The 24,147-nt window shown below is 39.8% G+C and overlaps 1 protein-coding gene across 9 annotated transcripts in view; it reads right to left on the bottom strand.

The window, feature by feature from the left end:
- Positions 1-4,607: 4,607 nt before the first annotated feature.
- MBNL2 (muscleblind like splicing regulator 2) overlaps positions 4,608-24,147 on the bottom strand; it is an 87,895-nt gene continuing 68,355 nt past the window's right edge. For 6 of the 9 annotated variants that reach the window (XM_060769473.2, XM_060769475.2, XM_060769479.2 and 3 more), the window contains one exon: positions 8,267-8,381. In XM_060769473.2, the coding sequence (XP_060625456.1) occupies positions 8,367-8,381 (15 nt within the window). In that variant the 3' untranslated portion in view covers positions 8,267-8,366. Of the gene's footprint in view, positions 8,382-24,147 lie in introns of all 9 variants that reach the window. The other 3 variants (XM_060769474.2, XM_060769478.2, XM_060769482.2) reach the window with 1 other exon arrangement.

Genomic DNA, 24,147 nt, shown 5'->3' with positions numbered 1-24,147 from the left:
CAAACATCCAACTTACAAATGACTCATAGTTAAGAACGGCACTGAGACAACAGGAAGTGAGAGAAATCTACCCCTAGGAAGGGAAATTTACTTCTGAAAGAGTTATCATAGGGGAAAGGGGTATCAACTAAAGTTTTCTCAGCAATCCTTATTTCTACAACAAGCCGTTTTTTTCAAAATCCAGTTATCACAGGGACCGAAAGTGAGGTGAAATCTTAACAGGGGCACAGACATCAAAGCAAACACCACTTCTTTGTAACTTGGGGACTGTCTGTACCTCACTTGCAAAGCCCTTAAAGTTTTCTACTTTAATGAGATGTATCTTACCAGAAACCTGTTGATTTTAATGTATTTTAAGAATCTGGTATTTTCCTTGGGGAGCAAGCATGGTACAGAGGTTTGAGAGTAGAACTAAGTGATTGAGAGGCAGGGTTCAGGTTCCTCATCCATGAAAACCCACAGGCTGGCCTTGGGAAAGTCACACTCCTTCCAATGAAGGAAAAGCAATGGCAAACCTTCTCCAGATGAATCTTCTGAACACATTTTGCCCAAGGCACATGATGATTGGGCTACCATAAGTTGGGCCCAATTCAAAGGCATGTAATAGCAAATCTTTCTTAGAAGCATCATTGCATGGCAAAGATTTTCACTGGCCTCAATTCTCAGAAAGGTTCAGTGGTGGAGACCTGGTCCTAGAGCCAAGCCACGCCTTCACTTTTCATGTTGTGTGCTTTCTGGCCCAACTATGGTGGCTGTTCTCATGGCTAACTCCTGAGAATCGTGGGTGCCATCTTTTCTGTCATTTGGCATGGTTTTTGCTTGAGCAGACATATGGGTAGGAGGTTGTGGTTCTTGTGATAAAGTATGGCCTGGAGACTCTACATGTGCACTTGGTCTTTCTTGCATCCTGTCCCACTTTTCCAGTTCCAGAAAAAGTAGAGCAAAAATGAGTATGTATCATTCCTGGAGGCTTCTGGAAATTGTTGCTTTTTGCTAAAACCATTTTGGATGCCACACAAAAACAAAACAAAAGCGGACCTTGTCACTAGCAGTTTCAATCCCCACTCTATTTCTATGTTTTTTCAGGGAGATGTGTTTTATCAGCAAGTACTTTTCTAAAAACGTGGTACAACATGGAACATGAGTTCTAACATCAAAAATGATATTAAAGAAGTATTAAAGGAAGAGTATCTTTCTTCAGTGTGACGTTTCTTCAACATGAAGAAACGTCATTGGACCTCATTATAAAATTGTTCATTGGACCTCATTATAAAAGGTAAGTGGATGCCAACTATCGCACTGTTATGAGTAATATTCTCCTGTGCCACTGGCAAAACATGTTTACTGCTTCAAATGACTGTGTTTCTCAGAATAGTAGCTGTTTACTTGTGTGAAATGAACTGTAGAATTTATTATTACAAGATAGAGAGCTAGCAGCAAACGGGATTTAATTAAAACATGGTGATATATAGGATTATTTTCACCATTTTATGGCTGAACAAGGAAAAGCTGTTACTCTGTTTTTCAACTATTGCCCTAGTATGTCTGCCTGCCTGCCTGCCTATCTATCTCTCCACACCTGTTTGAGCCTACAGATCCAGCTTTGGGGCCCCTTGCCCTTATAACCCTTTCCTCCTTTTTTACTCTTCCTTTTAGAGGTCTCATATCCACCTGTCTTCTGAAGCACTGCCCTATAAAGTCGCACATGCCTCTGAGACCTATGTGAATTTTTAAATAAAATCTTGAGACACTCCTTTCAGAACAAACGGTGCAATTATTTTTGACAGCTTTGTTGCTTGAAAAGTTAAAATATTGATATTTAAACCAGTTTCGAGGCTAGAAGCCCATGAAAATTATTCTGTGATCCACATCACAGAATAATGATCCTTTCCCTTATTCAGAGCATTCAAAACTGTGTATCGTGACACGTTAGTGTGTCAGATGCAAACTTCTGAGTATGTGAAATAAGGGAGACATCATATATTTTTTAAAAATATATAAATGAAAGGTTTTCATGAGATATGTTGTACCAATACATTTGATTACAATTTATGTATTTGCCCATATCTCTTGTGAGGTGTTGGTTTAATTTTTGGTTTGCTAGTAAAATTGAATTACTGTGTCACAAAATGATGCATATCTAAAAAAGTATGTCACCAACATGAAATGCCTGGATAGCTCTGCCTTAGTAGGTTAAAAAATAGCAAAAACTTTGTGCTGGGAAGCAAGAGACTCCCACATTGGAAAATGATGTGATCTTTCACATCTGTAGAAATAAAAATGTAATGTTCGTTTGTGGGATTAACAAAACTCAAAACCACTGGACAAATTGACACCAAATTTGGACACTACACCCCTAACAGGCCAACGAGTGACCATCAATCATAACCCCCCCCCCCAAAAAAAAGCAGTGGAAAGGACTTTAAAACCCCAAAAACCTAAATGACGATACAGCACACGCATGAAAATGACTCCCTCCCCCGCATGAGGGGAAAACAAACTTACAGCTGCCCCAGCCCTTCTTTGCCCATGCCTGTGCTACAGTCACATCGGAAGGCTGTGGCTCTCAGTGGGTGGCCTTGGCCCACAGCAGTTTGGCCCCCAGTCCTGTGACCTCAGATAGTGGCAGCTGGGAGGAGTGACGCGCAAACCTGAGGGTAATATGAGGGCACAAGGAAAGTGTGGGGGTGGGAGGGTGGTCACTCACCTCGAACATGAGCAACCAGGAAAACTTCGCAAGCGGCTCAGACCTTGCCGCAAACCCGTGGTACTGTTTACAGGTGCCGTGGCGTCTGCTGCCTGGTTGGATGGCTACCTAGCCACAGGCCCTGAACACTTCCACTTAACCCCTCAACCTGCCAGGCTGGGGCCACAGGATAGTCCCCCTACCTTGCAGCAGGAAGTCTCCTGCGGACCCCCGGCTTACTAACCATTGAGCCCTTGCTCTGCACAGAGCAGGGATGCAACTCTCTCAAATGCTGCCTTCAAGCCCAACTCTTTTCCGGTCAATGTCTAGAGGGAAGGAATGAAGGAGGGAAAGGGGGAAGGAAGGAGAGAAGGAAGGAAAGAGGAAAGGAAGGAACCAAAGAGCAAAGGAAGGAAGGAAAGAGGTAGAGAAGGAAGAAAGGAGAGAAAGAGGGAAGGAAGGTTTGCCACAGCAACATGTGGCGGGTACAGCTAGTGTAAAATAAACCATGCAAGAATGAACCTTTGAGAATGTGAAGATTGTCTGATACTCAGAAGAAGACAGTTCTTGGTCTTTGGCATGACCACACTTGCAAACTAGAAGGCAGGGCAGCTTCTTACTGGGGCCTCCTCATCCACTCTAGCAAAAAGTTAGGAGCATGAGCATAGCTGTCTTTAAGTCACTGATCTAGAGGTCAGAACAGTGGATGAAGTTAAGATTCCCTGTGTTTCTCCCTTGTCCGTCACATTGTCCTAGTACACTCTTAGCTGTGTTCCTCACTTGGCTGAGTGGTGTTGTATTTTAGGGAACTTACTGCTTAGTGAGAGACACAGCCATTGGTGAATATACGTTAAATCAGTTTTATGACTTTTCCTCTCCAAAAAGTAGCACAACAATTCTTTTTCCACTTCTTGGTTTGCAGACTCAGTGGTTCCCCATCCCTAGCTCAGGCAGAGCTTACAATGATGCTTCAACGGTCTGCTGTAAACTTTGGTACCCTTCGTGCTATGCAGTTATAATGCTATGATTCTACTTTCTATCATGGCTGTCTCCCATTGATACCTGGGGTTTGTAGTTTAAGGAGAACTAGAACTCTCTGGCTGAGAATTTTAACTGCCCCTACTTAAACTGCTAATCCCAGATTTCCATAGGACAGAACCTTATCAGATGAAGAGGAATTAGAGCTTGTATCTAGTGTGGTGTGAAAGAACAGAAAAATCTAGATCAGCTTCTTGATGCTAATGCAACTGTCGTTTCCTTCAAAGTTTAGCTGGTTACCTAGGAAAGTAAGGACTTGCGTTATGTGAATTCGACCTTTAATCTGAAGTTCCACAACCAAGACACAGGTTTACCAGTTTTAGAACTGGACCAAAATAGCTGGCATTAGAACTAGGCTAAAATGTCAGAAATCACCTGCAGTTGTAGAAGGAGAACATAGCATGCAAGGCACAGATCCCAGCATGCTTTTAAAAGTCTTTGCGTGGGTATAGGGAGGATTAACGGCAATCCTAATATTAAATTTAGAAAGCAATTGTACTGAACCAAAAATATAACGTTCGTGAATAGTGTGGGTTGCTCACTGTTCCAGACTTGGCCTCTCAGCCCAGTTTCAACTCTCATCTTTGGCTCTGTTGCCAGGACACAGCAAGAAAGAAATGGTAATCAGTCGCAGAGTTCCATCTTGAGGTGCATTTACACTATAGAATTAATGCATTTTGACACCACTTTAACTGTCATGGCTCAATGCCATGAAATTGGGGGACAAGGACTTCAGTCTTCTCTGTCAAATTCTCTCCAAATTCCTACACCCTTTATTCCACACATTTTTTTAAATGTAAAGCTCGCCTTTCCACTTTTTGTTGTTGCAAACACTGTGCTTCCCAATATGTCACGACAAAAGAAATAACACCAAGGCACTAGAAACATTTTAAGATGCTTCTTTTTATTTCCATGGTTGCACATTGGGTAATTAAATAATATCTCAACAAACTCATAAATGGGTATTTAAACAGGCTGCTAAATAGTTACAGTACATAGAATAACAGAAGGGGCTTATTTAACTGTTAGCGAAAGTATGCAGTGTAAATGTCGCCACTGATCATTTTTTATGGGCAAATTAAGGTATTTTGGTGAAGTGCTCTTATAGAAAATGCAGAGACATCTCAAGTAACTTGAAATTATGTCCCAGCCTCTGTATTTGCTGACTATATTGTCCCATTTCATGGTTGTGTCAAGGGAGATATTTAAAAAATAAAAATAAAACCAATACAAGCTCCATTTACCATCATTAGACACTCTTTTTCCCAAAATATAAATGAAGTTTTGGCAAATAATATTTATACAGAAAAATAGTTTTAGATTTTCCCCAAATTCAATGTACTCTACAAAATTACTCTTTAATAAATAAAAAACCATGTACTCATTATTTTATATTTACGCTAATTAATTTGTCAATATTATTACAGATTTGAAGCAAGAGGCACAGAGATTAAACAAAGTGCGGCCGAGCACGGACAGAGCGAGATGGGAACCGGGTAGTACAGTTTTGCTCTTTCCAAGACAGCTTGCCTGAAGATGAATAGGCGCAAGTCTGTATTTGCAAAACTTCTATTCTAGACAGCCTTGCTGGAATGAATAGGGACAGGCTGTCTTTTGCGGGGGCAAATTAGAACTGGCATACAGGTTCACCCTGTTCGTTCGGCAGATAGATACATTCTGATAAAAGCAAAGAATCAGCTTTGGGATTCAGGCCAAAGGAGGAGGCCAGGACAATCAAGTGAGGCAAGCAAACAAACTAGAAAGATCAAGCAGCGTGTTTAATTTAGATGCCAAAACGGCTGATTCAAGAGACTGATCCAAGTGACTATTTATATGTGCCCTGTTTGAAGGAAAGGATATCAGGGCTGGGCAGGAAAGAAGGAACACAGAGTGGAGAGCAGAGAGCTGGCTGAAGCACGGACAAAGCGGGATTCAGCAGTGCAGCGAAGAAAGTCTAGAAAGGCCTGCAAACAGGGAAGCTGCTGACATGTGGCAGAGATTAGCGTGCTACGGTGTTAGTGATAAACCCCAAGGAAGCAGGTAATGGTTTCAGCCAGGGCAGCTACATTCAAGAGTGGCCTGTGTGGCCTGCCTTTCAGCAGGTTCGGCTTTTTCTGCCTGTACAATCTCTGTGACTCGTGCTCGTAAACTGTGATGCTCACACCATTTATTCCAGTTTAGTTCCATTAAAACCAACAACACTATCCTGAAACAAAGAGCATACGGATCGACATAATTATTTTCAAAACATAGGAACAGAACAGTACATCAAAACTCTCTTTTTCAAAAATACGTGCTCTTTCTCTCTCTCTCTTTTTCCAGGAGGAAAACTCAGATAGGTAATGAAAATTTGATCATTAATAAAAAGAAAATAACATCGGAGTGATTCTAATGAAATAATTGCTTAAACATAATAGGTGCACTAAAATATTCTTTCTACAGTTTAAATATTTCAACAACATATATAAATTGCCATTTAGTGTTGTCCAATAAACTATCAAATGTTTAAATGGATCATTTAAAAATAAAACCCCAACAACTACAGATGTCAGTAAATGGCCAGGTTACCGATCTAGTTATAATGATTCAGAAAATTTACAAGTAAAATTAAAAAAGATACATATTCCTCACAAAATAAAACAAATGTAAGATTACAAACACTGTGTTTACCATCAGTTTGGGGGTAGAGTGTTCTCCCCTTTAGGTGATCGAAGCTAGTGTTTTAATATAAACAGATGAGACCTTTGAAAAACAAGAGTAACACTGAAAAATAATTTCATTAACAAAAAAAATCAATTAGTGCTTCTGTTCTCTCAGAATAAGCAGTGCTGCCAAAGCTAAAGATTTTAGAATCAATCTGAAACGCTAAGTTAAAATACTGCAATCATTTATCATGTTCACATGGAAAAAACCCCCAGATGTTTAAATTATACATATTTCCATAGGACAGCTGCTTTTTTGTTTTATAAACAATAATTTAAAAACCATGTACTTATGTGATCTGTGTGCAACATATAAAATGTGAAATGTGACATATTTGGTACAATAGTGTAGGAAACAAATTTTAAAAACAAACCTCCTACATTAATCAAATGTATATAATTACTTTGTAAATCAACACAGTATTTAAAAAAGTAAACATTAAAATCTGTTTTGTCCATATATATGTATGTGTATATATAATATGTATATAGTTGTATTAAAGATATCTTTTTATTTCTGTGACATAAAATAAGCTTTTAAAAGAAAAAGTTAAAAGAACTAGTTTCTTTCTCTGTGCTGTAATCCGGTTACAACGTCTTTAACCTGATTTTAAAAATACGGCAGCAATAACAATGGATTAAAATGAAACTCTCTCTACATCCCGTTTCATATTTTTCTAATCATTTAAATTAAAGTCACTTATCAGTTTTCACAACGACTGAATTCAGCTTGAGTTAAATCAGAATATCATGCTAATCTTTTCACCTACAGCCTCATTTCTTTAATTGGGAAGAAGCTACTTCAGAGCAAGCTCTTTTTGGTAACCTGATTGCAAATCTGAAAGCTTAACCGCTTGTATTTTCAATGATAGACTGCAGTGTCACTTAGTTTCAAGTCTGGTGTGGCAAAATTTAGGCACTTCTGCAAAGGCTTCTTTTAAAAAATATTCTCTCTCTTTGTAAAATAACATAGTCAAGACTTTGTTAGGGGTATGAAAGTCATACCGTGCAAAGGTTCAATTTAATTCTAGAATGCCATGATTCTGGTACAAATTCTTCGTACGTGTCCAAAATCAGCTCAGGTGCATCTCTGCTTTTGTGCTTTACCTTGGATCCTCTATTTGGGACTTTGCGGGGGGGTTAGGTGCAGGAATACCGGTTTCTATTTTTGCAACACCTCTTTTGTCTTGGCATTAACTGCCCGGTAGAGAAGTGAATTTTTTAAGAGAGTACAAAATTGTCAAAAGGGTTAAAAGTCAAATCTGCAGTTCATATGTATTGGCCAAGATCCAAAGAGCCACCATGACACACTCAAGTTCTTGCATCTGCCGTTTTGGTTCGAGCCAAGAACTCTTTTGTGCTGTCACAAACTACTTTTGAAACTCTCCACCTTTTCAGAAAATAATTCAGCATGCAAAGTAGGTGACAAATACGTTTGACAAATACGCATCCAATGTGACCTTGTCCATGTGGGACTAATCATGTGGCTCTTTGGATCCTGGGCTTAGTGGCCAATGTACATCACTTATTGCTAACATTGAAAGATCCATAAAGTTGTGAACCCTACAATAATATATGAATAGGACTAATTACATTAGCTATAATTATGGTGGTCAGACGGCATTTCTAAGAAGTAAACGGTGTTGTATAAAACTTTTAAAACTAAAACGTTACCCTTTTATGTCTTGAACCATCACAGCTGGCATCAGGTAGTTAACTAGATTAGTTTTTAGAGTATACTAAGCATACCATATGTAATATTCATATATGATATAGCAGCACTAGCTCTTTGTGTTTGTGATTTGTCCAGACGAACAAACTCTTTACTCAGCATGCAGTTTGTGGCAATTCTATTGAGGAAGAGACAGGGTAGTATGTACAGTAACAATGCTTTGCTGTTCTCAATGAGGCCTCTTGACATTCCAGTCCAATCCGGTTGACTATTTCAGGATTATCTGTAGAAGAAAAGAAAACACTATTGAATTTGCCATTAGATTTTTTTTTCATTAATATTATTTTTCCTTTTTCCTTTTCTGTTTCTTCAACACGTAAGCACAAAGATCAACTTAAGGTTATTTACCATTTAAAATTATAGTACACACAAGTCTTTTACAGTGGAAATACTCATTGATTTCAGACGCGGGGGGGGGGGGAGGTGTTGAAGAATTTCCTGATAGATTGTACTTGTCATATACAATACAGATGTCTCATACACCATACCTATACCCCTACTTCTTTGTTTACTAAACAGACATTACTAAAGATTGAATACACTTAGATTGTCCTTTCTGAATTACTTGATACTGTATTGTAACCTGGAATACCTTTATGCAATATACCGTATTTCATCACATAATAGTTACCACCGCGTAATAGTCACACCCCTATTTTGTAGGTGGCAAAATTAGTATTTTGGGATTCCTCGCATAATTGATGCAGAACCATTTGGGGCTAATTCCCTTTTCATTCCTTCTTTCTCTGAAAACAAGGCAATTAGAAAAAAAAACCCCCAGAAACAGAGCTGTTTGTTTGAGGCTGGAGCTGGATCAGCCCTCCTCTTTGTTTGTTTGTTTTTAAAAACACACTGGAGATTCAAAGGCAATTTTTTCATTATGTAATAGTTGCACCTCCCTTTTTTGACATAAAAAAGGGATAAGAAGTGTGTAAACTATGCGATGAAATACGATGATTTCTTCTTTCATATTCACTTCTGCTTATATTCATGGTATGCCACTTGCATTCAGAAAAAGGAAAGTTATAAATATTAAAAACCAGAACTTTTTCTGATTGGATACATATTTCCAACATGCAAACAGCCATTCCCATGGTCACCTATGGTAAATAAAAACTATTTCTAAATATGTTTAATGTAAGCATGGTAGGCTAGTAACAGTGGCTAGTAACTCCTGTGGACCTATTGTAAGGCTAATTCACTTATATTAACGTATCACTTCAAGACAGATCTCACAGTACCTTTCTAAAGGTTCCTTCTTAAAATTCTCCTAAATTGTTTACCTGTTAGATTGAAGGACATGCAAGCTATCTGCACGCACACACACACACACACAAAGTGAACATCCGATTTGGAATAATCTAGGTTGATCCAAATTGATTTTCAAACTTCTGTGTATAAGGTCCTAAGCATATACGATCAACTAGAGAACATAGAATCATAGAGTTAGATGAAACCACAAGGGCCATCCACTTCAACCACCACTCCCCTCCCCCAGGAAAAGCACAATTAAAGCACCCCTGACAAATGGCCATCCAGCCTCTGTTTAAAAGCTTCCAAAGAAGGAGCCTCCACCACACTCCGAGGCAGTGAGTATTGAAAAGCCTTTATGGTCGGGACGCCTACCATTCAATTAAAAAAGTGACCACAGGGTTACAGTTTTCCCCCTAGGAAATGAAACAGTGAAAAGAAGCAGGATTTATCAAAACTTCAACTAGCTGTAATTTTCCCAATTACACTTCAATAGCAAAACTATACATTTATGTTATATAGAAGAACTACGAATCAGAGTATAATTATTATCACAAGGCCAAAATATGTCCTAGAAAAGCATATACAGGCAGCCCTCAACCAGGCATGTAGCCGGGGGGGGGGGGCTTGAGGGGTTTCAGCCCCCCCCCCCCGAAATTCTCATGGTGGTTCGCGAAAAGGCCTTACTGGTGCATTATTTAAACTGTTATGTTTATTCATATCATGATCTGATCACCATACTCAATATATCCCATATGCATGGGGGTATTGGGGTAACAATACAAAAGGTTTGCTAGGCTAGACCCTCTTTCACTCAGACTCAGCCTCCCCCCCGAAACTCAGCCCCCCCGAAAAAAATTAGCCCCCCCCCCCGAAACGAAATCCTGGCTACGGGCCTGCCCTCAACTTACGAACAAGATAGGTTCTGTAGGTTTGCTCTTAAGTTGGATGCATTTGTAAGTTGGAATTGGTATGTTTTAAAAATAGAACTCAAGCCAGTTGGCTGAGGAGGAAGGGAGGGAGGTAACTTGCTGACAGGCTCCCTCCCTTCCTTCAACCAACACTGTGGTGAGGCTGGCCGGAAGCCAAGGCTGGAGAGGAGGGGCCAAGGAGCCTGTTGCCAGCTTCCTTCGCCAGCCTCCTCCACCTTGACTGTGGAGGAACAGCTAGCTCCACCACTCCCTAGTTGGTCGCCTTTGCCTGTTCGTATCTACAAGCTGTTCATAAGTTGGATGTTCATAACTCAGGGACTGCCTGTATACTCGCTGAATGGACTTTTGTAAAATAATAATAATAGTTTATTTATACCCCGCCTTTTCTCTCCACAAGGAGATTCATTGATATAAGGGTACGCAGAACTAAAGTACATGACTGGAGATGCAGAATATAAACAAACAATAAGTTCAAGTTATTATACCAGCTTTCTGCAGATAACCTTACAATATTTTATTTATTTATTGGTGTATTTTTCAGAAATAAACTCAGTTAATTTAATTTGAACATCACTATTTTCCTATATTAGGGATAAATATAAAGAATTCAGAGTTTTATGCTTTTCTAGCACAACCTTCTCTTTGTTCTTAATATTTTTTTCTCCCCTTGGTTATACTTCTGATCATCGTACCATTAGATAGGGCTTCTCAAATTTGTCCACTTTTGACTTCTTTCTGCAATGTTTATGTGACCTCAGGTATATAGATATATAAAATAGATTTAAAAATCAAACATTTACTAATGTATCTGCATTTGCAATGCTTGTTAAACAGAGCAATTTCCCTTTTTATGAGGTACATCTAAAGAAGCGTTTGGAGAGTCTACTGTAATCACTGAACAAATTCACGAAAATGTCTAAAATAGCCACAAGGTGAAAACCTTTATTCTTGTCATTTTTGTGACCCAAAGAATTTGTTTATCTCATTTGAATGCAAGACCATATTAATTAAAATGAGGAGGAGACCGTAAATGGACACAACCTGATGGATATCTAGGTTTTCAACCAAGTTATACCTAGCTCATTGTCATTTATGGGTGAATCTACACTGCCCTATATCCCAGGATCTGATCCCAGATTATATGTTTATCCAACATTATCTGGCAGTATACAGTCATATAATCCAGTTCAAACAGATAATCTGAGATCATATCCTGGAACATAGGATAGTGTAGATTCAGTTAAATGGGACTGAAACTAGTGAAACATTCCCCTTCTTCCTAACTATTATCTTGATTAAAGGCATCCTCCGACAATAGGCACTTAAGTTTTTTTGTTATTTTTCATGAAATACTTCCCATGGGGGGATGGGTGACCAAGCACTACTTTCATATCTACTCATTCATCCAGGTTGCAAAGTCCAGCATGTGAAAAGTTCACCTGTGAGAGATGATGTTAATTTCAGATTCAGCAGTCAATGAGATCCAGTCTTTCTGCTGAAGTTTAAGGCTGCTGTTGGCCATCAACATACCAAAATGAAAACAAAACAAAAAGAGTAAAAAGCTGACAAAGATGTTTAGCAGCCAAGGCCTGGAGCAATGGCCAATTCAATCGCCTGCATACAATATCAAGGCTATAAAGCACTTTAACTGCTTTTCTCACTTAGATGAGGGCTGTAATTCTTTACTAATTTTCTTCTTGAAGGAAGCAATGAGTAATTTTAACAATTTTCTTTTCACTGCAAGGAAATACCAGCTTTCAGAGGCTATTTACAATTTGGTACTTTTCATTTGGTTGCTTTGAGCAGAAAACAGTTTTCTCTGCTCATAAAATGCTGTTTTTTGTGTAAAATAACCACATGCAAATTTGGTATGGAATAAGTCTCTCACCACAGCATTTTCTGTGCCAGAAGAACCTTTCCTGTGCAGAAAAGTAATCTTCAATTCAGGAAGTGTTGTTTTTTGTGGCCAATAGTCATGTGCAAATTTTACATAGAATAATTCCTGAGTTGTGAAGATTCTCATCAGAACAGGACTCTTCTCAAAATTAGATAAGACTGTTGAGCATTTTTCAAATTGCTTTTAAATATTCTTTCCACTTCTAACTTTGTGTTGTCGCTGTGTTCCTTGAAATAATTTTCAACTTATGGTGGCCCTAAAGTGAACACATCACAAGGTTTTCTTGGTAAGATTTCTTCAGAGGAGGGTTACCCTCTGATTTAGGCTTAAAAACTAGGAGTCACTCAAGGTCACCCACCAGTGGGCTTCCTTCCTTCCATGGCTAAGCTGGGACTTGAACTCTGGTCACCAGATTCATAGTCTAACTCCAAAATTGCTACACCATGCTGAATATCTTAATAAAGCACCACTGCAACATACTTGCTCCTTTCGGACCCTGTACTTGGAGTAAACTTAAGATCACCTATACAAAACCCAAGAGCTTGCATGGAAATGATGTTACAAAGTTGCTCTTGACAATTGAGCGTGTGGGCTGTGAAGGGGTAAAGTTAGAAAGGTGCCTAAAGATTTGCAAAGGTAATTTTTCCAGCTGGCTAACTTGGAAGAATCTTTTCCTCCTTCTTCATCAAAGGCTGCTTCTACACTGAACATATAATGCAGTTTGAACTAGATTATATGGTCAGTATATAATCAGTTGTACATTACATGGTCAGTTTGAATTGCATTATATGGTCAGTGTAGAATCTGCCTTAGAAAGAGTCATCAGTAAGGGGTGTGAACTAATAAGACACACAAATTAGCAATCCCCTCATTTTGTAGACTGATAAAAGGTATTGTCCAAGTAAAGCAGATGGTCATGTTCTGTCTCTCATTTACTGGGTGCAGGTACAATAGGGCACCGTGTATCAAGAACTGCCACATATCCCCCCCAAAAAACATTCTTGGGTGATGGGGCTGGTGCCAAATTTTAGGGGATCATTGGGTGTGACAACCATGATGTTCAGCAGCAAGACCCACCGAATGGTAAAGAAAGAATTTAATGAAGCAGCTGGAAACAACATGAGCAACCAGAGACAATCTGGGGAAATTAAGATAGTTGGGGATGCCACCATCTCTGCTGGCACTTCTCTTCAGAGAACAGAGCCATTCAAAAAGATAATGATGAGAATTAAAAAACAACAACAGAAGATCAGCATTAGTATTATTGGAGCCTAGCGCCTGGTAAATATGCATCTGTAGACAAGCAGCTTTATATCTATATATTTAGAGTGGCATGAATTTAAATGTTCAGCACAAGTTCTGTGATGGAATCAATGCTCCCAATCATTACTATAAATTTCAGAAAACTTCAAATATCTTCACAGTTTAATCCTCATTTCCATTTGCCAAGAAAGGCTGTTGTTGTTGTTTATTCGTTCAGTCGCTTCCTACTCTTTGTGACCTCATGGACCAGCCCACGCCAAGCTTCCTGTCACCCGTCAACCACCCCCCAGCTCATTCAAGCCATTCACTTCAAGGATACCATCCATCCATCTTGCCCTTGGTCGCCCCCCCCCCCCTTTCTTTTTCCTTCCATTTTCCCCAGCATCATTGTCTTCTCTAAACTTTCCTGTCTTCTCATGTGGCCAAAGTACTTTATCTTTGCCTCCAATATCCTTCCCTCCAGTGAGCAGTCGGGCTTTATTTCCAGAAGTATGGACTGGTTCTCGCGGTCCAAGGCATCCTCAGAATTTTCCTCCAGCACCACAGTTCAAGTTGAAGAAAAGCTGGGATATGTTCAAAATGTGTGTTCAAAAACAATTAAGAACTCTATTCTTGAATGTTACACTTTTCTTTTTAACAAAATTCAAATAACTTTCTAATGTTAAGGAAATAGTAGAATAAAAATATTAAGCCCACCTCCCACCAGAGTTATTTCTTCTCAGCCTAAATTTTACAGATTTATACTTTTCTTCTGAGATATTGCAATAAATTAATTGTTTTATTAGTTGTCATTAAATATAAATGATAGTATTGAGGTACTTGAAAATGGAAGGAAAAGAGACTCCTTATCAATGGTACAGTAATGAATAAGAAGCTGTTACAAGAAATGTTGATGCTAAATATTAGAGTGTAATGCCAATGTTTCAGTATTGCAAATGGAATTGCAAGCTTAGCATTCAGGATAAATGGTGAATATTGATGTGGAAAAGCTATGGCAACATAGGCTATAAATAAAATGGATTCATGAATATAGCTAAATTTTACACATTGTGTTTCAGGGCGTTTACAGTATTTTATTTATTTATGAACACAGGATCTATACTCCACCACTGATCCATCCAACTCAGTGTTGTTTTCTGCACAGACTAGCAACAGCTCACAAGGTTGCACACAAGGATCTTTCTCAACCATACCAGAAGACGGCAAGGGCTGAATTTGGCATTTTTGTAGGTATGCCATTCCCCTAATATTTAACATCTGCGTAGTATATGCAAGTACTTCACACACAAAGTGCTTAGCACACATTATCCAGTTGCAATGCTTACCACAATTCTGTATGGTAAAACACTATTCTCACACGACAGATGGGGTAATTTCCACTTTGTTTTCAATATATATACTCCGGTCTTGGAAGAGTGATCATATACCTAAAAAGGCGGCTAGAGGGCTGCATTATTGCATTATCTCCTCAAAATATGTGGGAATACACACCCCATTACTCTCTCTTACACTCCCTAAAAATATCTCAATTTTGGGCCAAACATTTCTAGGAGGCAATTTCTGTCCTTTTAAATCTCCATGGGTCATTTTAGGCTCAGAGAAGCCCCCTTTTACCACGCGAGTGGAAGTTGCTTCCTTTTTTTTTAAAGGCTGTATATTTCACTCCCATACAATTTATATTGACAGGAAGTTCTTTTTAATAGTTTAATTTCCTTGTTATTTGTACCCAATGCTTCGTATAACATCTCTGAAGTAACAGCTAACAAAATTTCTTCATCATCTAATCCTTCAAATATCTAGCTATCAAATCAGTTCCTGTTTCTTCTTTAGGGTAAACATACTATTAGCCTCCTTCAAACTTTCCTTACAGAAAGAGCCAGTGTTTGTTCCCCTAACTGGGTTTGCCATCCTCTTCTGGATATACTCAATATCAATATCATTTTCAATATCATTCATAATACCCAGAGGGCTTGTCTACATCAGCCAAAATCCACACTCACTGTGATTGCACCACTAACAAGTTTTCACGGCACACCGTAGCTTCCTGTGAGTATTCCAGGATATTATTTTTTTGGCTTTAAATAAATTTTTTTAGAGTTGTGGGATACTCCAAAGTTGGTTGAAATTACAGAGTATCTCAGGGCTCTGGGGTAATCTGGAAAGATGGACTGAGTCTGATTCAGACCCTGTCCAAATACTATCACCTTTCCCTGCACGGATCACCACAGGGAAAGGGGATGCCTCATGTCCATGTCACACTACTCCTGGTCAGCTGCGGAGTTCCCTATGAATGTCTGGCCCCCATTGATTGTGTCTGTGATGCCCATATGAGCAGAAAGGAGAGAAGACTGGCCACAGTTGTGAAATCCCATTTTGAAGGTTTATGATCACACTGAGTGCCTTAAGATGTAGCAAAAACTCTGTCATTACACAAGGAAAGCAGTGAAATGGATTTCAGACGTCAAGACCAATGGTTTAGAACATGAACAACTAGATGAAAGATAAGCCATAAACCGATATCAGGACCTCGTTTTAGAAGTGTAACAGCTTTTCTTCTGGATTTCCATTGCAGTAAAAAAAAAAGTTTGGGCTATGCAGGAAAAGGGTGTTTCTGGTTAGTTGAAAGACAGAGCACAGAATAGGGACTCAACCTGTGCCTGTTACTCTTTTTGAACTTTTATGCTTGTAGTTCAAATAAGCTTATGCATTCAACTTTGAACCTGGAAGTCCAAGTTTTGATGAGATCGGGATTATATTTGCACTGTTAAGGTTATAGTGTGCCAACTGCATCCTTGCCTGAGAATGTTGAATCTGGCCACAGTGAAACATATTATATATGTATGGTTTAGACTACATGCAGCCAGCCAGCTTTAAAAAGTGCTCAAAACTGTCAGCTACTCCAAAAGGCTATAAGCCTGGTTACTGACATGTTACAGCAGTTTTACTAGCTATTGGTCTGTTTATAAGATACAAGTCAATATGCTGGCTGTGATTTATAAAACCTCCAAGACATGCTTTTCTATACTGCCCTATCCAGGCTTTGAGATCCTTGGAAAAGGCTCATATCTTGATGCTGTCATCTTCAGAGCTTATTAGTCTCATGATAATACAAGATTAAGTTTTGATGTCACACACTCAAAGACTATAGATTTCTCCTCCAAAGGAACATCATATTTGGCACTTAAGCTGGTTGCCATAAATGGGGATTTTTACTTCAGATATGTGTTGCTTCTTGCAAATTAATTCAATTGCTTTTGAAGTTAGTGTAATGTATCTGCTGTATGTTGACAACCTTGAGTCCCACTGCTGTGTGAAAAAGAGTGCAAAACTAATATATAAATATGAGTCCAACTTATCCAGAAATATGAAACATTCCAAAACCTTGACACTTTTTGCTGTCAGCCGTCCACTTCCAGAAAAGGTGGCTAGTCAAAGATTTGGCGCATGCCAATTGTGGCGCAGGGATACCCTGGAAAGAGACTACAAGATGAGCTCAGAGTGATCCCATTGCATTCATACTAAAAAAAGGCTTGAAGAGTGGGAGAAATGATGTAGAATTTACCCTTCCCTTCCTGGCTTTTAGCCAAAAGTTCGGAAAGTGTGCTGAAAGCTGGGGAAATGTCTGGGACATCTGCTTGTGTAAGTGGACTTCCCCACTTTTCTCCTTCTCTTTCCCCCATCAGGGCTCCTTGACGAAAAGTTCAGTGGGCTGACACAGAGTCACTGATGAACCTTTTTGGGATGTAGTCTTTCAAGTGGCCAAAAGGAGCCTCCAGTGGTGCAATGGGTTAAATCCTTGTGCCAGCAGGACTGCTGACAGAAAGGTTGGTGGGTCGAATCCGGGGAGAGCACGGATGAGCTCCCTCTATCAGCTCCAGCTCCCCATGCAGGGACATGAGAGAAGCCTTCCACAAGGATGGTAAAACATCAAAACATCCGGGCATTTCCTGGGCAACGTCCTTTGGACGGCCAATTCTCTCACACCAGAAGCAACTTGCAGTTTCTCATGTCACTCCTGACATGAAATAAATAAATAACTGGCCACAGATCTGATTAATAATATCAACTGTACAAAACTATGAAAACTGAACAACTAATCAATAAAACTACTGAATGGTTAAAAGGCTTGCAAGAAATGAAAATATGCAACATCCAGATAGTTAACCTGGCATGCTTCTCCTACTGCTTGCTACTTTTATTTCCACTTATACAAAATAAATAAAAACATAAAATTACAGCCTCCCAATTTGGTGAGCTTAATATCTCTAAACATAAAAATGGGTCCTACTGCTGTTAAAATTTTTCACAGTCTGAACATGAAAATAAAAATAACACCTATTCCACACATATTTAATTTTCAATAGGCATTCCACTTCCAACTCCTAAAAGTATACAGAGAATTTTTCTTTTTTAATGCGAGTAGAAAGTGGTTGTTGTTGTTCATTCGTTCAGCCGTTTCCGACTCTTTGTGACCTCATGGACCAGTCCATGCCAGAGCTCCCTGTCGGCCGTCATCACCCTCAACTCCTTCAAGGTCAATCCAGTCACTTCAAGGATGCCATCCATCAGTCTTGCCCTTGGTCGGTTCCTCTTCCTTCTTCCTTCCATTTTCCCCAGCATCACTGTCTTCTCTAAGCTTTCCTGTCTTCTCATGATGTGGCCAAAGTACTTGATCTTGGCCTCTACTATCCTTCCCTCCAACGGGCTTTATTTCCTGAAGTATGGACTGGTTGGATCTTCTGGCGGCCCAAGGCACTCTCAGAATTCTCAGAAAGGGGTACCATGACTGAAAATCTAATTTCTTCGTAAACACCTAAATGAAACCTGAAAACCACCCCACCAAAGACACTAAGAAAACTAAAATTTACAAAATATGCATTCATGAGTTTACTACCACATACTGCCAACCTAAAAATAAACAGTAACTTCAGAAAATAATGAAATGCAGACTAGCTAGAATGGGGAGTGAGGGAGTCACCACATCCTTGCCAGAAGATATTATGATGGCCCTTAAGCCATCATTTGGCTATCTTGTACTAGTAGCACCTTAAGCAAGAGTTTAGTATTATACTAGAAGAGTCAAGGACCTGTGACTATAGCATGGACACTTCTGCCTTACCACTTTTCGTGCATCCTGCCTATTTCTCAGCTTAAGGGGCTAGAAACAAAAACTACTCCTGCCATTAGGACTGTACACAAATGAATAACAGTCTCTTATACTTTGGGAAGAAATGCTGATCCTTTCCTGTGATACATGCATTTTCAGCAGTCAAAGTTGAACATCCTCGGTACTTTGATTTCAATTAGCTTTGAGTTTATGATCCAGAAAGACTATCATGTACTCCACCAAAGGTCACTAAGGTCACTTCTGTGACCTTAGTTCCCTTAGCTGCCCTGAACAGTTCCAAGAGCAGCCAAGGGGACACCCTCAACTTTTATTGCTCCCTCTTGTCCCAATAGAGGAGAATGATGCAGATCTTTTCAGAATATCCCCATTAGGAGAACAACCCCTGAAAACACCAGTCAATACTACAGCTCAACTTTTTCAAAAAAAAAAAGACTATAAAAGCTAATTAGTATAGCTATATACCTAGGACTGCCATTTTATGATCATCATGGCTGAAAGTAACAAAAGAGGAAATAGAGATGGCTCTGTGGACAAATCTTTTTCAGTGGCTTGGCAAGAGGAAAATGGCTGGAAAGGTTACTTTCTGAATCATGTGTATGGAGGAAATAATTTTTAGAATACATTTGGGGTCCATATGGTAGAGTCTGTTCTGATGATACAGAGTTCTTTCCTTGCTGAGAGAACATCCGGCTCTAAGATGCTATGGACAAGCAGAGAGAGGAGTAATAGACCCTTAGGGATTTCACGTGTTTGAATATTAAGTCTCTCCTGCTTTGTGACAGGTAGAAAGGGGATGATAGTTGCAGTCGGCTTCTTAGTACTGGACCTCAACTTTCTATAAAAGCCCTTTTGCAGGAATTCCAAGGATGAAACATAAACTTTAAGGAAGTCAATAATTTTAGGTTTACATTGTGAAAAGCCCTGTATGTATATTAATAAATCTTACTGGTTGAGGTACATCTGAATGACATGGTGGTGTTCACCACCTTGATTGAGTACCCACAGTCCTGTAGCATGCTCCATTCAACTTCCCTATGTAAGACTGGAGGCACTCTGGGTCAGGACAGCCAACCGTCTCTGAGCCAGGAGATCCAGAGTGTTAGGAGTGTCTTTGAGTCAAGAGTCATCAAGATGATCTTGGAGAACCAAGCTCTCTGCAACAAAACTGGAGCTATGGCATCCGTCCCGTTCAACCTTATCTTAGTACAATGGGTAACAAAATTGTTTGGCCAGGGTTAGGTGTCAGTATCTATTCCTTTGGACTTTTTCAATCTATATCTTGACAGAAATCTGCTCACCTTGGGCTTGTTTGGGGTTGGTTTTTTGTGATATGAAGAGGTCCATATCCAGTGAGACAAAATATTTTACTACTACCCTAGAAGTCCTCTGTCTGGAAAGTCTGAGCCAGTCTGAGTTCAGACTGCCCTGAAGATGCTCTACCTCTATGAATTGAAGACAGGATTCTGCCCAAGGTAATAAGATGCATGCTTCCCCCCAAGAGACTGGAAACAAGTCTCTCCTTGGTGATAGATGCGATCTATTGTATGAATTTCTAATGAAGACCCTACACTAGAGTGGGAAAGGCTAGGAGAGGCAACTTCATTACATTCCTGCCTGGCTAGTTAAATATGTAATCGAGAGATCCTTATTTTTCACCTGACCTATGCTAAGTGTTGGTATCAGTGGGCTCTCCAGCAGCCTGGACTCTGGACTTTTGCTGTTTTTCCTCTCCAGCTGCTCCAAGTCCCTTTGAGAGATGGGGTGGGATATAAATAAAGCTTAATTAATTGACTCATTCAGATGCCTGCAGAGGCCTACTATAAGAGGAATCACTGAACTGACATACCTATTGTTTGATAATTGTTTCCTGGTGTGAGAAAAGGACTATTGCAATATGGCATACATTTGATCTCTATGGTTGAGACAAAGAGGATTTAAGGATGTACTATGTGCATCCTTAAAGAGTATTTGAGGATATGCTATGTTTATCTTCGTGAGAAGATGGCTTCTCTGATGGTCTGTGTTTACTCTGATGGCCGTAACACTTTGCTCCACCTTACGTTGATGACAGCTTCAACATGCTCAATCTCCTGCCACAGAACCAGATGACATTCCTAAGACTGACCTGAAGAACATCTTCATCAGGGAGTGAGAACATTCTATATGTCTCTTAGTCCCTCCTGAAGAGAAACATAAGGGCTAAGCAAATTATTGAGGCTAGGTAAATGTCAAAATGGCAATCCTCCAGTGAACCATCAAGATTACTGTGAACTCTTGTGAATGTATCTGGGGTAAGGATAGGCTGAATCAAACAACCTCCTATCAGCAGAGTTATTCTCATAAGTAAAGTGGAGAAACTGCCCATAGGAATGGCAGATCTGATATATAGAAGTCTCAATTGACTCCAGAGACACAACAAAGTTCCTTAGTCAGAGGGATTCCAGGATGGATTTGGGGATCTCCATTGGCAATTTACATTTTCTGATGAACTGAATAATCTGTTCCAGGGTTAAAATGGTTCTCTGTGATTGATTGTTCTTAAACGGAGTGAAGAATATTGAACAGCATCCTTTGTACCATTGAGAAAATGGCACTTTCTATAGGGATTCAATTTGGAAAACATGGTTAAATTCCTGTACATCCCTGAACCATCAAAACCTTCCCTCTATTGGAGATTTGGCACCAGGATTGTTGGTTCTTGCACTGATGTTAGGTGACAGAAGAGGACTATGACCTGCCAGACTTCTGAGAAAGTTGATGCCTAAGTTTGTATCTATGCTGACTAGTAAGGTCTATAGAATCTGTTGTCTTTAAATCTAAAGGTGGAAATGAAGTTAGAATACCAGTTTGAACTGAGTGAAGGAAATGAATTACTCTGTTTGTCATTCTTCATGTAAACAAATGAGAATAGGTAAGATACTAGGGAATTTACAAAAGGAACTTGTAATTTAGTCATACACTTGTGAAGGTTAGAATATTGATAGGCAGGCCTCCTGTTGGTGGGAGGCTTGTCCAGCTTTTTTTGTGTGTGTGTGTGTGTCAGGAGTCGCTCCTGTTGTGAGAGAATTGGCCGTCTACAAGGACGTTGCCCAGGGGACGCCCGGATGATTTGATGTTTTTATCATCCTTGTGGGAGGCTTCTCTCATATCCCCGCATGCGGAGCTGGAGCTGATAGAAGGAGCTCATCCGCCTCTCCCCGGATTCGAACCTGCGACCTGTCGGTCTTCAATCCTGCCAGCACAGGGCTTTAAACCACTGTGCCACCGGGGGCTCCAGCTATAAAAAATGCAGTGTATTGAAAAAGTGACATTTGAGGGGGGTGATACCACGATAAGGCATTCTCGGAAACTGGGATTTTTGTGGCTCTGAGAGGCAGCTAAAATCGTATCTTTTTCAGTAGGGTGTTAGTCTCCTGGATGGAAGAGCCAAATGGATGAGGAAATACTTTATCCTCCCCATCAGCCAAGGGTACACAATCTTCTGCATTTGGGAAGGGAAAGAAAAAAAGTCTAGATTACCTTCTTTGGACAAGTGAATTAGGCTGGAGCCCTCATGAAGGTTGGTTTATGCAAGAAAATTAGAAATCAAAGCCTTGGAGTACGCCTTTGGGAAAAGTGCTCTGTGTCAATCAAGATGACCTGCAAATGATCTGGTGAGAATTCTGCTGCAGGCCAGAAAGTAGCTGCAATACATTTTTCATACCTTAAAATTTCTCCTTTTCCCTGACAGGAAGATCTGTCCAGTCTTATCTAAGGTGTGGCCATTTGCTGTTGAGACAGATGAATTGCTAGAGTTTCTAGCCACACTTTGAGCTTCCAAGCTGGGTGCCTTGCCCGCAAGACGAGGGTATCTCACAGTACCCAAAATAATCTCCAATTGTTCTATCACATCTTCATTACTCTTTATTTTGTCCTGGGCTTCTGTGCTGCAAGAAAGATGCAGGAGAAGGCATTTTCCCTCACCTACTTGTTCGGCACTGACTGCCCCACTGCTTAACCTCTAATCTAAATCAAGAAATAGTTTTCTAAGATCTACAGAGATACTCGCAGGAACACCTCAGCAAGCAAGAGTCCAAAAGTGGCAGACTAAACTTTGAACTTCAAGCCATGGCTGATACCAAATGAGAGACTCACTCTGGGCACACAGAACACTGGGTGACTTGGATAGCGCTGAACAGATTGCGCTCTGGCACCACGAGGTGCAGAGCCAATCTTCAGAAATAGGGCCACAAAGTCAAGTCCACGACATGCAAGTGTGGAGAAGAGCAAACCGCAGGCCACCTATTACAATGCAGTCTGAGCTCTGCCACATGCACAATGGAGGACCTTCTTACAGCAACACCAGAAGCACTCTAAGTGGTCAGCTACTGGTTAAAAAGACATTTAATAGAATGCCAAGTTTTAAAAGTGTTTTTTTTTAATACATTACAACTTTACCCTTGGTTTGCTTCTGATATGATAAATAAATACCTCTAATCCAGTCCTTAACTTGATACTGAGGGGGGAGAGCACTGGAGTCCCAGATATTCCAAAGTACCCTCCTTGGGATATTTCTGTTGAGAAAAATAGAAGGCTACCTCATATCTGATTGAAGACTAGAATCAGTGAGGAAAGGAGGAAAGGAAATGTTTGTAATACCTATGAATAAGAGAGAAAGAGTGTGAAGTTCTGTGTTACAAAGCAAGATAATACAAAGAAATGATAGCAAAGAATGAGACTAACCAGATGAAATGATGCAGGAACTTTGAAAAGGCCTGTATTATTTCTGCTCATTTCAGCAAGAGAAGAGAGCAACCCTAAGATGTTTCCCTTACCTTTCATTGCTGGGAAATTGACCTTATGTTAATTTTGGCCAACTTTCGCCTTGGCCCCTAAAATGTTTTTGGGACATCAGAGTTTGTCTAGCAAGCATATAAACTCCCTGGACTTGGATGTGGGTTGCCCTATGTCTGCATCAGATCCAGTTCTAACCTACCATGCTCTCTACTGACCCCCCTCCTCCTCTCTCTATGCTGAATGTATTCCTATTAGATTAAAATTGGGCCCCTTCTACACTGCCCTATATCCCAGGATCTGTTCCCAGATTATCTGCTTTAAACTGGATGATGTGTGTCTCCATTGCCAGATAATCTGGGATAAGAAGATAATCTGATATCAGATCCTGGTATATAGGGGCAGTGTGGAAGGGGCCTTGAAATGACAATCAGTTAGTGAGACAATTAAGGAAAGGTGTAAACCTGATCAACATCTATACCCAACACACGACAAAGTTCTGGGCACTATTCGATGTGAACTACTATTGTGGAAAATGATAAAAACATGACTATGACAAAGGTCAAATAAAAATATATTTCTCTCTCTCTCACACACACATAGACAGTAGAGTTAAAGAGCACTGTGCATCAAAAATGCCCTAATAGTCTTGCTACATGACTAGCGAACATATCCTATAATCTCATATTGGGTCTGTTCACTAATGTGATTCTACACATCCACATCTCCTTCCTCTGAAGCTGAA

Source organism: Anolis sagrei, chromosome 3 (assembly GCF_037176765.1).
Source record: "Anolis sagrei isolate rAnoSag1 chromosome 3, rAnoSag1.mat, whole genome shotgun sequence".
Taxonomy (NCBI): domain Eukaryota; kingdom Metazoa; phylum Chordata; class Lepidosauria; order Squamata; family Dactyloidae; genus Anolis; species Anolis sagrei.
Note: the sequence above shows the minus strand (reverse complement) of the source record. Positions and strands in the feature narration are given on the sequence as shown.